The 19064-nt window shown below is 33.9% G+C and overlaps 1 protein-coding gene across 3 annotated transcripts; it reads right to left on the minus strand.

The window, feature by feature from the left end:
* Nucleotides 1-7181: 7181 nt before the first annotated feature.
* Nucleotides 7182-9590, minus strand: LOC143624681 (plasma membrane ATPase 2-like). 3 transcript variants are annotated; one of them, XM_077095247.1, is made up of 6 exons: nucleotides 9416-9590; nucleotides 9306-9336; nucleotides 8940-9231; nucleotides 8421-8618; nucleotides 8155-8337; nucleotides 7182-8072 (listed from the first exon to the last, which is right to left on the minus strand). In XM_077095247.1, exons 3-6 carry the CDS (start codon nucleotides 9072-9074, stop codon nucleotides 7857-7859), a joined length of 732 nt encoding a protein of 243 aa, XP_076951362.1. In that variant the 5' UTR covers nucleotides 9075-9231; nucleotides 9306-9336; nucleotides 9416-9590; the 3' UTR covers nucleotides 7182-7856. The 3 variants fall into 3 exon arrangements, with proteins under 3 accessions (XP_076951362.1, XP_076951363.1, XP_076951361.1); XM_077095248.1 differs by having other exon boundaries at nucleotides 9306-9590; XM_077095246.1 differs by having other exon boundaries at nucleotides 8940-9590.
* Nucleotides 9591-19064: the final 9474 nt, after the last annotated feature.

Raw genomic sequence — 19064 nt, forward strand, 5'->3', positions numbered from 1 at the left:
AAGACATCCATTTTTAAGTAATTTACAACACTTAAAGCATGAGGTACACGTGTTAGTAAGAGTAAACATATTTTTTAAACACAATCCATTCAACTTATAAGTTTGGTCCCTCATCTTTAATCATATTATGTTTTTAATTTAACTTGTAAACTAACTTCTCACCCATGATTTATAAATGACTATAGCCTTTTCATACGTTAATATTTTTATAAACAAATTGCATCATAAAAACGAGCATTTTATTCTCTTTAATTTGGATATGATATTGTTGTAATTTTTTTCATTTTAAATAAATTAATATGTTAAGTAGGGGTGTTCAGTGTCGGTTTTGATGGCTTTTAAGTTAAAATTGTGAGTCCAACCGTTAATACTGATTTTTTGTCATCCAAAACCAAACTCAACCATTGAAAGTTGAAATCGAATCGTTATTAACGGCCTGGTTCCAGTTGGTTTCACAGTTAAAAATTTAATAATAAATTTAGTTAAAATAATTAATAATTTAATTATACCGTCAATTTTAACTAAAAACCAACATAATATGATACTTGAGATGATCATAAATATAAAATGATAATTTTAGCCACATAAATATTATATATTAATGGGAGATCTAGGACGTGAAATAATAACAATAAAGATTACAAAATGAATCATATTGCAATTAGGTTAATTTACAGTCTTTTCTGGTTTCATATAGTCGGTTGCCGATATAAACCGCGAACCAACCGTTCACTACGTTTTAAAAATTTTGAAACCGACCAACAAACCGAAAGTAAAAAAGAAAAAGAGAAAACAAGTCAAATCAATGACCGATTTAAACGATTTCAATGTTTTAACCGAACCATAAACACTTATATTTGTACGTGATTAGCATGTTCAAACACCCGCTGCATCGCGCGGGCACCCGTCTAGTATTAACAAGTACATAAGTTCAAAACAAATACATCATACATTTGTATTTTTAATAAATATGTTAAGGTAAAACTAATATCTTTAATCTTGAAAAATATGAATCACTTGTACCTGTAACATGTATTAAAATATGTTATATATACACACACACACACACTAGTATGAAACCCGCGCGATGCGGCGGGATGGAAATTTACATCGCGATACACGTTTTTTGGTTAGTTTATCAATTCACTCATGACATACCGTATAGTAGTTATCGACCCACGTGTTACGGCATGGACAATCGATAGCAATTCAGTTCGGATATCCCCAACCAACTCATAAGTGAGCAACAAATGCTTGATGTTCACCTTCGTCTTCACCTTCACCTTTACCTTTGTATACACAAGTTTTTATCACTTTTTAACACATTTATTAGGGCCGATGTTAACTGATTCGGAAATCCAAACAACCTGAATCCAACTAAAATTCAAATTTGATGGAAACATATATTCTAAAAAAACGAAACTCCTACATATGTGTAAGTTTGAATCAAATGTAGCTTCTACCCACTTCATAATTAATTCAATACATTTCATCAAAACATATCCAAATATGCAATCTGCAACAGTAACAAGATCATAACCCACAAGTACAAACATAAAAACTCCATTTTCAAACTCACATATGTTTTATTTGTACTAATCAGAATTTAAAACACAACCCAAAATTCAATTAACATACATTAAATACCAGTTGTACAGCTTTAGAAAACATCATAAGTTGCAGCCTGCAGATTACTGGTCTAGGCTTCAAATCAGGTCTGTACATGGGCTCGGGCTAGTTTGAGATACGTGCAGTGGCTGTGGAGCGGGACCATATTGTTTGCTGAACATTTGATTAAAAGATTAGCGGTCTCAGTCCACATACAAACTTCTCCGCAAGTCACAAGTTTCTGTTGACCATAATCTGTCATTTCATTCGTGTTGGTTCGGTACGTTTAATACGATTATCCATGGCTGATAAGCTTGTTGATGAAATAATTGTAGTATCGTAATCCCTTCCAATTCATAGGTCCTCTACCCTCTACAAAACGTAAGCAAGATAAGCAGAGTTGTTAGTTTTGTTTTAACTTAAATCTAGAAAATAAACTACAATACTTAGGATAAGCTTATAAGCTCGTTTAGGCTTGCGACCCAACTCGAACTCCATAAGTTAAGCTCGAGCTCAGGTTGTTTATTACTTAATAATTAATTTATGTAATTTTTTGCTTACTTTTTATGTATATTAAGTATAACTTTTATATATAAAAATATAAAATAATATATAGTATCTAGTTATTTTTAACATACTTTTATCTATAATATTAACTAGTTTTTTTTACCCGGCGCGTTGCGTCGCGGCAACTGGTAAAATCCCAATATTGAAACCCGGGCGTGGGTAAAACCTGAGCGTCATGACGATGAGTCGACGCAAATTCGGTCAGTAGTGGTTGCATTCGTTACGATATAGACACCATTGGTAAAAATTGAGGGTTAAAACCCAAAAAAATAATTCGTCAAATTAACATATAAAAACATTAACATATAAGAAAACAAAATATTTAAGACGATGTTTATTTGGTTGGCAAACCCGGTCGGTGGTAAAACTCAAGCGTTGTCGGTGTCGGACATTAAGGAGATAACTTGACACAAAGTCAGTCGGTTTTGATTATGTATCTTCCGGTACCAAAAGTAAGAACGAAAAGATATAAACCGGAGGTGGGCCGACAACCAATTTACGCTATTTGGGGGGGGGGGGTTTGGTAGCGTTGTCGGTCATGGGCTTAAAAAAAAAAGGCAGCGAGTCTGCACGAACTCGGTCGGTTTCTTTCAGATTTGTTATGGTATCGGAACTAAATAAAATGACGTTTGGTCACTTTCTATTACGTTTTTTATGGTGACTAAACTAAAAAAACAAAATTTACCGACCAAAACAGTGCCGCCAAATAAAACAATAGGCAATTTGCTGCACCAAACTTGTTACTTTTGTATAGTAAATAGTAATAATAATTGTAATATATAATCATAAGTGCATGCAAAATACAAAACTCAAAACACTTATGAAAAATCCTAATTATATAGCTAGTAGACAAAAACCTAATTAAAAAATAAATAATATGCATCATGAAATTAAAAAACTAAGGAAAAAGACAGAACATCTATTATACAGGTGGTACACAAAAAACAATAAAACAATAACATAAAAAGAAAGAGAAGAAAAAAATTAAAATATGCAACCTAACTATTATACTGGTGGTACGCAAAAACAATAAAACAATAATATAAAAAAGAAAGAAAAGGAAAAAAGCAATAACATAAAAGAAAAGGAAAAAAATTAAAATATGCTACCTGGTGGGAATCGAACCTGGGCAGACTATGAAAAAAACCAACCAGGACAACCACCTAGCCAAAACAGACAATCTGTTTTCTAAGCACAAAATATCAATATATAGTCAAAGTTTGCTTCTGTGAACCAAATTTGTGTTTTACTCTATATAGATAATTATTACAAAAACATTAATTATCACCGAAAAAAATAATTATTTCACTGACAATGCTCTTCATGAATATCTTTAGCTCACCAGTCCGGTTGCACCGGGAATCGCTGATGCTAGCGATCCATTCCTGCATATTTAGGCCATTTATTAAAAATGGCCAGTTATGGCGGTCACACAAGTTGACTGGCAGGCAGTCGGATAGGGAAATTTTTGTTAGGCATCCCGAAATATGTTAAACTACTTGGCTCTTAGTGATCGGAGATATAACCGCAACTTTGTTGTTCATCATAATGTTTACTTCGAATATTTGAAGGCATTAAGATGTTAAAGCTATCAGTTGCTGTAGATACGAACATATTCCTAGAAATTATGTATGCCAATGAAGTTTTTTCAAGTATTTCTAACTTTGTACACATCCAAACAAAAAGTCAGCAGAATTCAAAATGTTCTATTGGTAACACCAACATTCAAAAGTGTAACTTAACCCTTGTGGTGTTAGATCACTGGATGAATGTGTTAACTATTTTTTTGGTCAAACGCCTCTTTGTAACAAAACAAACTACAATAAACTTAGTTAAATATACTATTTACCTAAACAAAAATAACACCTAAAAGTTGTTAACCAGTTGTACCGACTGTCACTAAACAAAACAAAATACCTAAATATATAACGAATTGCAGACACCTATAACAAAAAGGAATTTAATGAATTAAGTCGTCATGTCAATTGAATTGACCCTGAACAAATATAATTTGAAACATAAGTTGACCCGTTTATAAACTGTCCTTAACAAAACAGGTGTGGGTGATAGCAAAACAAAAGGCTTCCGAGTATGGGTGTAGGCCATCGAACTCTGGAAGCTATAGTGGCGTTCCAAAGCGGGGGTGTTAGATTGTAATTTAAAATACAATAATACAAAAGTAGTAAATTCATAAAGTTTAAAATTTATGAATTTTTATGTGAGATAATGTCAAATATTAAAGTTTGGGCTTTACTTTAGCGACCGGAGCCTATATTGGCGCAAGCTGAAATGTTAAGCTCTAGCACGGCTAGCAAAAAACTCGAGTTAGTTCTCATCAAGATAGCTTATTTATTTTAATCAAAAAAATTATTTTATATTCAAACATATTGACGTGTATAAAAGGGGGAAAAACTAACAATAAAACAATAAAATTTATTGATTATATAGACTAAAATTTAAATTATACTTTAGGGTTATAACCTATATTAAAATTTGGGCTTTAAATTAAATGAGCTAAGTACTCCAATTTGTGTCATAAATAATACAAATGCCAAAAGTTTTTATTATTATTTATGAGAAAAGTCGAAAACCCATATCAGTTTTAGACCAAGGAAGTTGTAAGTTTGACCTCAAAAGTCAGACTGTACCTCGTTTCTTTAAATTAGATAAGGAGTTCACGAACCTTTACAGTATTGAGAACATTCTTCCCAACATGCCCCATAACTGCAATCCCAGCTTCAACGATGTGTTTTGCAGCCGAAGTTCTTGACGGCACACCATCTTCCAACTTGATTGCATCCATTCCACATTCTTCTAAAACTCTAAAAACTGTATCAACAACCTTCATATACAAAATTTAATCATTCTTATTACATAATATAAACAAAGACCTCAAATTTTCATAACAATGCTAATGAATCACAATCCACCGGTTTGCCTACATGAAGCACCTAATATATATTAAGAACAATAACTCTAAATTTACATATACTTTTAAAGTATGTCAGATTTTCTTTATCAGTGTTAAAAACCCAAATAATTTAAGCTATTTGGATCAAAGGGGTCATCTCAGAACCCGTCGGGTTGACATGAAAATGACCCAAACCTGTCTAAACTAACCCCAAACCACCACGAATATCATGTTAGGCTCGGGTTGTGGCTTGCTCTTCAGCTGTTTCGAGTGTTGGCTCGTTCAAATTAAAGTGTGCACACACCTACACCCACTTGAAGTCGTATAACATTTATGTTAAAATCTTTTAATATAGCTGAGCTCAATCTCAACATTTATGTTAAAATAAACGAGCCTAGCCGGCTCAATTAACAAACCGAGTTCGAGCCCACCATGGCTGATCCATAGACATTTTGTTATAAGAAAACATTGACAAAGTAGTTTTAAAATTGGAAAAGCTCTCTTCTCATATTGGTCCATCTTTATTATCACTTGTTTCAATTTCAGATTGTGTTTTGAACTTTTGGATCAAACCGGCCAAATTTAACTTTTTAATCAAATGGATTGATTAAAATGTTTTAGCGAAACAACCCAAATAAAACTTTTTAGCCAAACAGTCGGAATAAACCAAACGTTTGTCAAATGTTTGGTCCAGATTTATTTGTATTCTTTTCCAAGAGAGACTTACAGCTTATAACTTACCATTATATAGAGAGCAATATGCATTCTAAAAAACTTCAAAATGCAATGAAATTAAAATATAGTAATGATATAATAAACTTCAACCGAGAAAATTTACAGCACTATAAGAATGGCAGTAAGAAACTTCCTATTGCGAGTCAGTTGCTTGCCTCTATCAGTTAGCTCCCTCCAAGATATGGTTTTCTTTAATATTATAGTTCATTTAAAAAAACCATGCTTAATTATATAAAGGAGCATAAATTTTTATTGGGAACATTAATGAATTAAAACATTCAAAATACATTCACTTGCACCAATTTGTTTGCTAAGTTCCTCACCCGTCACCCCTGACTCAATATCTAATTTTGGTATAAAGAAACATGCCCATTAAGTCAAAAAATGCCCATATTACTCAGTTTTTAGAATATCACCAAAACTTCAACCAAACGCATTGACCATACTATTCTTACAAAGACACAAAATTTTGCTGTAACTCCTATTACAAAGCCACATATCACTATGTTAGAGTTGTCTGCTACTCCATTGCTCCAAGGTGTCGATTCCTAAATAAAATTGAATATTTTCAACAAATGACCAAGCCACCATGATCCGGAAAATATTCAGGCATCTCGAGCATCAAACACACCTTGCTTTGCTACTTATGTTTCTAGTCAATATTCTGACATATTCAGCCACTTATGAATAATTATTTGAACAATAAATATTAAATCAAACTAATCAATGATCAGTCAAATTAAAAGAAAAAGAAATGTACGGTCAAATTCAAAATTCAACTCAAATTACTAATAAAGCCAAGTTATTATTAATACTTGATTCGTAAATTGACTGATTAGTTTAAAAATTCATTCAAATTTATTTATAATAATATTAACTTAATATCAATTTGATTCTTATAGTTTAAGTCCATTTGTTTAAATGTATTTGTTTAATTTTGAAATGTTTGGTATATTAATGATGATATTTAGACTGGAATTTAGATTTTCTTTTTCAACAGTAGAATTGAATTTAGATAATTAACGAACGCACATAAACAAACACGAACACATTCATATCATTATGAATAAACGGAAACAAAGTAAAACCGTTTGCTTAAGTGTTCGGTAAAGTTAAATGAGCGAACATGAACATGTTCATTTTCTAATGAAATGAACACAAACACGTTAATTTTCGTAACGAACAAACACGAGCACGTTCATTTTTGAACCATACAACCATGAACATGCTAATTTTATTAACGAACAAACAAATTTCTTTTCTTAACGAACAGACACAAATATGATTATTTTTTTAACACTCGAACTCGTTTATTTGTTAACGAACGAACATGAACAAAAGAGTCCATTCGTTTTAAGTGTTCGTGTTCATGTTAGTTCGTGTGTTATTCAAATGAACACGTTCAAATCTTTAACAAACTCACAAGAACAAACAAACAGCACGTTCAAGTGTTCATGTCTGTGTGTTCGGTTAAAGTTCAACAAACGAATTTACATGACTAATTTGAGCAATTGTAAATGTACCTTGGCATATACATGTACAGTCTCATTCCTAAACTTCTACAGTACAACGATATTCGAAGTTTGACCAGCGCTTTCTGAAAAATCCCTTTTTGCCCATGTCATCAACTTCTTATGCATCAACAATATTATCTAACGTATCAGAACTTACTACTGAAACCCGTTAAGTGTCAAATTATCTAACGTTTGTCATAGTTTCTGCATAATAGAAAATAGATAATACAAATTACTTAAAATGAAGTTCAAGAAATAGTTGCTGCAAAATGAAAAATGGATAAATGGCAAAAGATTGTTACCTCTTAAGGTGCTGCACATATCATATAAAAACAATAATAATTTCTTGGTGTCCAAAAGATGACTAATACCTGATCTTTCAAGCGAAGAAGTTCTTATAGTAGCTCCAAGATCTTTTCCCGATCGTTAAACTGGATTTCAACAAACTTATTAAACACAAAAAATTGTTTAATTATATGTTAATGTTCATGTTTGCTCGGTTCGTTTATAGAATTCTAGGCCTAGTTATTGGTCGTTAGTCTAATCAAGTAATCATAGTACCTTGCCATCTTAGCTCTGCGTTTTGCATCTTCAGCCATTTGATTAAGCTCATTGTAGTTGTTACGGTCAACGTTATGGATTTCAGGCGGGTCCAGCCTGTGCAGTGTTCTTTGAGCTTGAGCCCATTTAAGCTCATGGTCTTCCTTACCAAAGTTTCTTTTCCTGGTGATAGCAACCTGCATACAACAAACAAGTTTATTCCATTAATCGGTGTGTTAGTTAGTTAGTTTATTAGTTAGTTGGTCAACATTTACTCACGCGTTGGTCAATGACAAGATCCCATGCTTTACCACTTAAAGCATATCTAATGAAGAACTTTATAAAATCAAGTGGGATGTAGAACACAATGTTGTAAATCCATACAACACCGGCCCAACCCCATCCGATCCCTTCGATTGCAGCAAAGTTCCAGTCTGCATATACGGCAATCAACATTGCAATCTAAAAATGGAAAATATTAATCAACTTATTGAATTAATTATTATCAATATTATTATCTATAATTGATTGATAATTCCACTTACCAACTGAGCAATCAAGAAAGCAGCGAAAAAGAGGGCTCTGGGACGTTCATAAACGGACCAGCTTCTAGATCGTGTAACGAATATTAATGCTTGACTGATGGTACTCACTTGTAAGTATACTGCTGATGCTAGCTTTTTCTTAAACTCATCAGACCCAATGTGGTCAGCTTTTTGAAGGCTTGAAACTCCAAAAACGCGCTGGAAAATGTCACGTCAGATAAATTTTTGTAAAAAATTTTAAGCAGATGATTAGAAAACAACTAAATTTATAACTTTCTCAGTTTCTTGCTATAATCACACATTAGAAAATGTCATCTAACCAATTTATTTTCTTAAAATGAGGTTAATATTTGTATTTGTACATTTCACACGTGAACATAAAGTTGATACGTCAAACTTGTTTAGTTAAAAATTTATTTGACATGCACACTGGCGTGTATATTGTATAAATATAATAAAGAAACAATGAGTAGTTTCTTGTTTTCTACAAAATTAAAACATGAAGAGAAACTTTCTTACTTGGAAAAAATCTGTATCATATGCAGCCCAGAAGAAAATGACTGTCATCATAGCTAAGTAGCTACTGAGAATAATGCCTGTAGCGAAAATCTCCGGTTGAGGGGACGGTTTCACTCTATCCTTGGAAATAGTCATAATGGTACCAGAAAAAGCAATTCTTTAGTTGAGACGATTCAATGATTTGTTGTCGGTTGAAAAACGAATTCTAACTGTCATTGAGAATTGCAATGATCAGGACCATGAAGGGTGGAAAGTCAAACTTCCATATGAGAGCTAGTAGCATGAAACCAAGCTGTTGAAACTGAGATTAGTCAACATACAATAGTGCATAGTCAAAGTCAGAACAATATATACAGAATTACATACCACTATGGATAGTAACCGAGACTGCATATATCTGCATAAAAGAAATCAAGAATTAAAAATTTGATATATAAGTGAAATATGCTTATTCAAGTTCTAAGCTTAAAACTTACAGTGTAGTTTTTCATCCTCTGAAAGATCGCTCGGCTCGTGAACTGCACTGATAATAACACTAAGATCAGGTTCAGTCAACACAATATCGTGCAGCATCAGTTGCATCTGCAACCGCGATTCCGATATCCGCTTTCTTAAGTGCGGTGCATCATTCACTCCATCACAGTCATACCACATATATTTGTTATTGATTTTGATCCTTTTGTTGTAATTTTTAGGTTTCTTTCTCTGTTATTATAAATCATTGTTTACGTAGATTGGTATTGTAGTTGATATTGTTTTTTACGTTCTCAATTTTTTATAAATTATTATTATTTCCTACGTTCTAATGTTAAAATTTTAATGTACATGAACCATCCCCTATATATATATATATTATATATATATATATATATATATATATATATATATATGTAAATCACAATATATATGTAAACGGTGAGCATTGCAAATCTTTCGTTTGCCCTCTGTCAGTTGAAATTGATAGAGGGCCTTTACTAAGCATGCAAATCCGAACTACAACCACATCTCGATTACCTGTTATGATATCTAATTGCAGGAGATCGATGAGTTAGGGTTTCGGGAAGAACAAGATAATCAAACTTGCTTCTGGATTGTTTCGGAGTGCCAATTGTGATAGGGGCTTGTGTCGAAATGTTGTAAGCAATGTGTGGGACTCGCTAAAAGAGTTTTAATTGAGTATTTGTACTGTAAAGAGTTCAAAGTTGGTTCGCAACGAGTTATAATGCTAATTGATCAATTCGTTCGATGTTTGATGTCAGTTATGCGGGATTACCGTATTTGAGATTAACGTGTTGGACAAGACCCGAATAAAAATGTCTAATTTCGTGTTTCACGGGTTGATTTGAGAATCAAAACTCGAAGAACAAGAAGAAAAATGGGGGGGGGGGGTGGAATCATTGATGACGGGACAAAGATAAAGGAAAATGGGTTTTGAATAATATTTGCAAATTGATCCCTGGTTTATGGTTGTTTGATCACAAGTTGTAAAAACTATGTGTAGGGGGTATAAAGCGCATAAGCGTCACTTTAAAACAGAGTAATTATTAATAGAATAATATAATTTGTAATAATTCGTTTTTTATTTAGTTAGTGCGGATCCGAAAATAAAAGTTTGTTTAAATAGGTCGGGTTGCGGGTTAAAAATTCGATGAATGTTACAGTATTCACAACTTTTTTAAAATTTCGTTCCGAAACAAAAAGAAAACCATAACATAAGAGAAGAAATAAGTGCCAAGAGAGAACCCTTTTTTATATAAAAATAACACAGATTTTTGAGTGACCCGAATAACGCTACAGACGGAAAATATGATAAGGACACTTTTATATAGGATGTACCAGTGGCGTATCCACATTCCCTTATCACATCGATATTTGTATCATTATCCAAAATCATCCTAGGTTCTGAGTTATAACACACAATTGTATTCACTATGAGTTCTATGCTAGGATTTCAAAAATTATGTATGAACTCATAAGTATTTAGATCATCGAATGGTTCACATGGTTCGTTCCATTGTGTAGGTTTGAAAACATGGTAAAAGAAAATTTTTTAAATCGATATTTAAATGGAATTATTTGATCAAGTGCAATGAAACTAAATAAATTAATGCTAGTAAACAACTTTGCAAAATATATCGAAATTGTTAAGTTAATCATCGAAAGTAAAAACAACAAAGTGAAATAAATAGATGGAGGAAATTTTGAAATTAAATAACTATCTTGCGCATTCGGTGTATTGAAATACTTAAGGTGACAATAAAATTCACAAATAATAATACACATGAATAGGTTCACATTACAACAAATCACATGATTAACGAATGTAATAATGAGATTATAAAATCAGATAAGATGAGGAAAGAAGTACTATGAGAGTGATGTGAGTTTTGGAGAATTTGATAGCTATGTAATAAAATTATCGAAATAAAATTTGTACATGTGACTCATATTAGGTAATTATGTATAATACATGTTCATAGTCCCAATTTTGAAAACAAAACGTTTGTAGGAAATTAGTTTTAGGTAGTTCATGATACAAATACAATACTATTATATAACCATGCACATCACCATGCACATAGTACCAGTAAATAACCGGTCATAGACCACTTGAATTGTGATAAGAAATTGTGTAACAATAAATGGTGCAATAAACTATATAATAGAATACATGATAAATTGAATTCCATGGGTAGGTTAAGTTCACGACATGTGGTAAAGATGTGACCAAAACAACCGCAATGGGTGCAATGACGACTCTTGAGGTTAGACGAATGATGAAATTTTACATGTATCATATAATGGGTGGAGTCCTGTGTAGGGATTATTGGTGGGTTGGGCTTGCGGTTGGGCCAAGACATAGTTTTGGAAATCAGACTTTCTTTTATTTTTAAGGTAGTGGGAAGATTTGTTATTGTTGTGCTTGGTGTATTTCAGGCTCAGAGGCTTCGGGTTTTTGATTCTTTAGTGGGCTCGGGTGCATGCTTATCATTGGGCTTCTTAGAATTCTTCCGTGTCAAGGTCTCGACCTACACGTGGTTTTCAGTGAGGGTACCGGCTAAAGTAATGGCATCATGAAGGATTTTTGGGTCACGGGTTAGTACGAAATCTTGAAATTGCATGGGAAAACTCGAGATGTACTTATCGATGGCACACTCGAGAGGAGTGACCATATGCGGGATGAGGAAGCTCAATTCATGGAATCGATCATTGTAAGTGGTATTATCACCACCTTCTTGCTTCATGTTCCAGAACTCTTCTTCCAACATCTGAAGTTCATATATCGGGCAAAACCTTTCTAGCACAAACATCTTGATATCATCCCATGGCAAGGCCATGGATATCTTAGCCCCGAAAGAGTCCGTTTTACTATTCCACCAAGTGAGGGCACTCAGTTTGAAGACGCGTGAGGTGTAGGTGGTCTTCTTATCTTCCGCGTACGCACAATGATAAACACACGTTCCATCTGCTCGAACCATTGGAGGAGGGTGGTAGCACCTTCGGCCCCAACGCAATTGATTGGGTTAGCATTCGTGAATTTTTTGATAGAGCAAGCAATTGGGTTTGGATTCACGGGTAAGGTAGCAGGATTCACGGTTTTGAGCTGAGCAATTAGTGTTGGAAGAACTTCCACGATACCTTTCGCAATGCGGTATGCCATGTTACGACCAGAGTTGTCAGTGCGACGGTTACGACTGATGAGGCGCGAATAGGATATGCTAAAAGGACTAAACGTGAAAAATTTATTAGGTTTTGGGATAACTATGCAAAATTTTGTGTTTGGTGAAAATTCATGAGGTTACAAAATGAAAATTTTATTAAACTTAATTTGGTGTATTGATGAAAATAATTAAATAACGCAATAAAACTTAATTTGAGGGTTGAGGGTTGAGAATTACATGAACCACTATGAGATTGAACCAACTAAGTGAGGAAATAATCTTTCATCAAAAGTTAAAATAATAATCTCATCGTTGAAATATCCATGTATCATCATGGCTTAATTTTCTAACAACATATTTAAAATTGATTAAAATCAAGATGAGGGTGTTGTGATGAATGGTTGGGGTATCCATGTATCCCCATGACTTTTCCCACACATTCTTTCATCTTAAACATCTTAAGAAAGAACCTAGCTTAGCCACGTATCACCATGAATTTGGTTATGGTTTAAGGGTGTGGTCTCCACATGACCACATTTGATACAATGAGGTTAGTAGATTCATGGATGTTTGGTGTTACATGCTTTGGCTTAATAAGTTTCACACCGTCACAGACCCCTCCAGGAAAGCAACCGGGTCTCGCGGTTGATTGAAATTTATACGCAACGCTTTTCTTTAGGCTCGCAATCCTTGGTGTCAAAGGTTTGGAGAATAAGTGTGTCTCCCTTACAGTTACTACATATCTGTCACACGAATCATCCTCAAAGAGAAGGGAGTAAAAATGGTGAGAATTTTTAAAGAATTTCCCAATTTAAAAACATTTAATGTATTGAAAATGATTTGAGAGTGAGGCGTAGCCTCGGAGTTATGTGTCCTTTTGTGTACAAGAATACTATAAAATCATTAAATAATATTTAAGCTACGACAGTCAATAATATAATTCAGGGAGCAGACACATAAACACATATCACGTATAGGGGCCCTAAGCGTGCTACTTGTTCGTTATATCTAACGACCTATATTATAGCCTTCGGCTCTGATACCATCTGTCACACTCTGACCAGAGACGGCATAACGTGTTGAATGGACAGTAGCTTAAAAGACACTAATTAAAGCGACAATGATTATTTAATTTCATTGATATTTGCAAGTACACAAGTTCAAAATAAATGCATCATACATTTGTATGTTGAATAAATATCCTAAGGTAAAACTAATATCATCAATTTTTAAAAATATTTGTTACTTTTACATGTAGCATATATAATTATAGAGTTTGTCAACATGAATGTTGGTGAGAATACATAAGTTATATATATATAGGCTTAAGTTCGAGTGATAAGTAATTTTATTGCGAGAAATGAGAGAAGTGATTCTAACCAATCATATAATTTTCTTTAAATTTTCTGATTATTGAACTAAAAGGAAATTTTAGTAAAATATGTAGTTTTTTTTGGTAAGTGTCACTAATTAATGACAAGTTAATATCAATTTATTTTAGTTAATTTGTTTTATTTTAACCAAACTTCTCATCGTTTGTTATATACTCAACTTAATTGTACCAAAATATAATAATTATGCCTGGCGTTTGTTTTCCGATTAACCACACATTCAAGTATCTACAAATATTTTCTTTTAGTCTGTTCCCCAAATTGATACTGTATTTTAATCCAATTACTGCACTAAACAGTTTATTGATTTTGGTATAAACTGGAACTTATATGTTTTATTCGATTTTTATTACGAAAATATTTTAGCTCAATGAAGGTGTTTTTTCCCTCTCTAAACCTAGCTAGCAGAAGTTATAAGACAGTAGAAACCATGAAGTGTTTGGTTACATACATAAACTTTGTATTGGCACAAACTATTGTGGTTTTATGTTATAGATATACATATATAATGAAGAATAACTGTGTTATTATGTAAGGGAAACTATATTCATTGTGTAAGAATAACCTAGAATGTGTGTTGTTACTTTGTTTGTTATTAGCATGAATTATGTGTAGGTGTTGGATATATGTGTAGGGATATGCAGGTAGTGTCTTAATAATTTCTTGATATGTGTAGGTGTATAATGATTTTGCGTAGGAATAAAATGATATGTTGCTTCTAATAATGCTCTCATCTCACAAGACAACTTCTCTATGTTCAAATCCTCTCATGGTTAGTATGCTCAGCCATAACAGTTTTAGAACAATTTCTCAGTGTTTAAGTCTGCTCAAGGTTAATTCACTCAGCCACCAACACATCCTACTCCTGTGTTCTTTAAACAACCTGCTCCCGCAACTAAGCCTCAATCAACTACTGCATCCTCCACTCAGTCTCCCACTCTGGTTCCTATTATTTCAAAAGAGACTCAAGAAAACATTGCCTTGATGGCTGGTTTCATGAACTGCTACAATGCTTTTCTTGCTGGAGATCTGGTTTAACTAGTTGTAGCTGCTGAGCTGGATCAAATCCATTGGGTTTATGTTGAGGAAATCCATATCTCTTGGAAAATAGCCATGGGAATGTTTAGAGCGAAGATGTTTACCAAGAGGACAAGAAGAAATAACTGGAATGTGCTAGCTAACCAGAAGGTAAGATTTAACAAAGATACTCTGAGGTGCTATAACTGTCACGAGCTGGGTCACTTCGCTCGTGAATGCACGAATCCAGCCCAGGAGGGAAACAGAGAAAGGGCATTGGTTCTGGTGACTAATGCAAGAGGAGAAAATGCAACCGATTCAAATGAGAGTGAGCAGGGACTGGTGGTTCAACAGTTTTCTCGGAATGACCAGATGGCAGCTCTTAACATCAGCAATCAGACTGCTAATTTGCTCGGATTGATGTCACTGAAGAAGAAAATAATGCATAGGAACAAGTTAAGGATCTTCAGCTTGCCTTATGGCCTTTACTTCTTCTAGCTCATCTGAGGTAAGTTCCGAATTATGCTCTCAATCTTGTGTTAATAAGGTAGATTTATATAAATCTCACAATAGTAATATTGTTAGAGAAATGAAGGGGCTAAAACATGAAAACTTCACTCTCAAGAAACTTGAAAAAGCCTTTAAAAGAAAAACTAGAGGCATAACAAAAGGATTTCAAAAAACTTCAATCCGGTTTTAGCATAAAATGTTATCACCAATTAGATGCTAAACAGAAAATTGCCGAGCTAACCGCTGAGTTAGAAGCCTCTAAGTTGGAGATTGCTAAGTTAACTAATAAGTTTGAAAATGTTGAATTTAACTTCAAGAAATTCGATGTCTCAAGTGTTGTTGTGAGTCAATGATTGAAAAGCAATTAAAATGGAAAGAAACCAAGGGTGAGGGTATTGGGTACAACGTGGTTCCCCCTCCATATAACGAAAACTACACTGGACTTCCTCTTACCAAAGAAGAGGAAGAAAAGGAAAAGTTTATGCAGTATGGTAAGCCGACTGCTAATTGCAAAGGTGCTCTTGGTTCAGTCAACGCTACTGAATCAACCTCTAGGGTGAATGATACTAATGTGTTTGCTTCACGTGCAGATGAAGTAATTGTTGAGGATTGTACTGATGAGGATGAGGACATATCTATTTTAAATAAAAAAGACATTAATTTTAATGTTTCATTAAGTTTGCCTGTTTTGAATTCTGTTGCTACGAATGTTTGTGTGGGCTCTATTTTTTAAGAGTAAAGACAATTGTGTGGTTGATTTTGCTAAAACTTTTAAAAATGGTGGTGTGTTTCCGAATAAATCCGATAAAAATAAAGTTTGCATAAATCTTTATCACCTAAGTGTTGTGTCCAAAGCAGGACAAACTGGCTCACATAACAGAACAAGACCAGGAAATGACCACAATGATCTTTATGTTAAAAGGAAACAGTGTTTTAGTTGTGGCATTCATGGTCACATTGCTAGAAATTGTCCACACCGTCCTTATATCCCACACTATGGATATCAGATGAATATGCCTCAAGATACCTTCCATAAATTTAATTCTAATAAATCAAGGTATTATAAGACAAATCCCTCTGATGGTAATTGGAAAAGAAACAAGGTTGATAGGTTAAACTCCCATCAGACCAATCCTACCATGTTTCAAAAGCATGATGGAAACTCGGTTTCGGTCCCGAGAACCAAATGGGCCTCTGGATCGAAATCCTTCTGGAAGTTAAAGTCCAATGTGTCTTCTGTCCGCAAACTGGAGACAAAGTCAACTGTTTATGTTAATAACAAAATTTTAAAACCAGAATATAAATGGTTGCCCAAATCTCCGGTGTCTACGTCATCAAAAACTTCCTACTCAATCTTAGATAATCAGGAAGACATGTCATGGCAACATGTAACAAGTTTAGATAAATCAGGCTTACCCAGCACTAGTACGGACTGGGTACCAAAAACTAATTACTCTCGCACATTAAGCAGGAACAACTATGAATGAATATCATCAGACCTTGGTATGTTGATAGTGGATGTTCCAGGCACATGACAGGAGACATCTCCCAACTGCACGACATTCAAATATTTAATAGAGGGTATGTTTTCTTTGCAGGACGAGAAAAGGGAAAGATTACACAGAAGGATACCGTAAGTAATGGTGTTCTTCAATTTGAGAATGTTAACTTTGTTCAGGAATTGAAACATAGTCTTCTTAACGTCTCGCAGATATGTGATAAAGGTTTTTCAGCTCACTTCACTAACAAAGAGTGTCATACTTTAAAACCTGGTATCATCATACCAGAAGATTGGGTTCTTGTTCGATCACAAAGAAAAGATAATGCCTACATGATCGACGTGAAAAAAAATGTCCCAGATGAAATTACTTGTCTATTTTTAAAAGTGTCGAAACATAATGCCATGCTCTGGCATCGTCAACTTGGTCATGCAAATGTCAAAACTTTTTACCGTGTTCCTAAAAATGACATAGTCCGGGGTTTGCCTGTTAAAGATTTTGTGACAATTGAAAAATGCGTAGCTTGTGCTTTAGGCAAATATCATCGTAAATCTCACTAGCCAAAACTGGTCAACACGATTTCCTCAGTTTTTCAATTGCTCCATATGGACTTGTTTGGTCCGGTTCACGTATTGAGTCTTTCTCGCAGTTCTTATTGTCTGGTTATTTCTGTTGAATACTCACATTTTACCTAAGTGTTTGTCTTGTCAAATAAGAGTGGAACTGCAGAATTGATAAAACGACTTGTCGTGCTTCTGGAGAATCAACTCAATATGAAGCTAAAAGGAATTCATTGTGACAACGGAACAGAGTTCATGAACCCACGTTGAATTATTTTTGTGCCGAAAGGGAGTACTTCGACAATACATCTCAGCTTGTACACCGCAACAAAATGGTGTTGTTGAGAGAAGGAACATAACTCTAATCGAGGATGTAACAATTCCGACAAATTCAGGTATACCCTAGCCGGAATATACTATTTACGTGTTATTTAATATTGAATATATGAATTATAATGTGATTATACGAGTATATAAGTTTCTCAGTACGAATTATACTCAAATGTACAACTAGTCGTATCGGAATTACGATTAATCGATGAACGGTTATTGAAACCCGAACGAATCGGGAATTACATTATAGACGAAATATATAATGTTTAGTGATGTTTACGAAGTATTAAAGCTTCGGGATAAGTGAATTATAGCACAGAAAAAGGATTTCGATTTATTAGTACGTCGGTACGATAACCGAAACCTTTAACATCAAACCAAGCAAGAGACGATCGATCAAGCCGAAAAAGACGCACAATTACCGACAATACGATGTGTTAAGTCATTAAATGTCATGGGTTAAGTTTTTAAAGTTTTTAAATCAGTTTTATATAAATTTAAATTTTAAGCCGAAAAACGACTGTTTTGGACTCGTTTTGAGCGGAATTAAGCATTTAACCGAAAAACGAACTGAACTAGATTATCCACAACATTATCCAGATTACGTAATCTGAATGTGTGGCTAGTATTGAAGGTGTGGGCCCCACCCCACACCCCTTATGACATCGATCGGACCAAGGGGGATAACCCCTTGGCCTTCATTTCTTTTTTCCAACTCCTTACAACAAACTCCATCACTTTCTTTCAATTCCTCATCCAAAAACCCAAGTGTTTAAGCAAGAATCACAAGGTAAAACATGATTTTAATGGTTGAATCATAGTTTTAATTCCATAATCTTGAGAAAATGAGGTTTCAAATGAAAAATGGGTGAAAACCCGAGATGAAACCGATTCTCGTGTGATCAAGGGATGTATACAAGTTATACAAAGGATCTTGGTCCAAGAAAGTAGTTAAAAGAGTCAAAAACGAATTTTTACGGTCAAAATCTTTGTTTTGATGTTTTAATCGAAACCATGAAAGAAATGGCTTGATTGTGGGTATAACTTGCTTGGTGTGGTGTTATTGTGCTTGTAGGTGTTGTATCTAGTGGCTAGCAAAGGCTAGAAACCAAGATCTTTGCGATCTAACGCTAGAAACATAAGGTAGTTCGGT

The sequence above is a fragment of the Bidens hawaiensis genome, unplaced genomic scaffold, assembly GCF_021521415.1.
Source record: "Bidens hawaiensis isolate Kalapana, Puna unplaced genomic scaffold, B.hawaiensis_p1.1 tig00003956_1, whole genome shotgun sequence".
NCBI lineage: Eukaryota > Viridiplantae > Streptophyta > Magnoliopsida > Asterales > Asteraceae > Bidens > Bidens hawaiensis.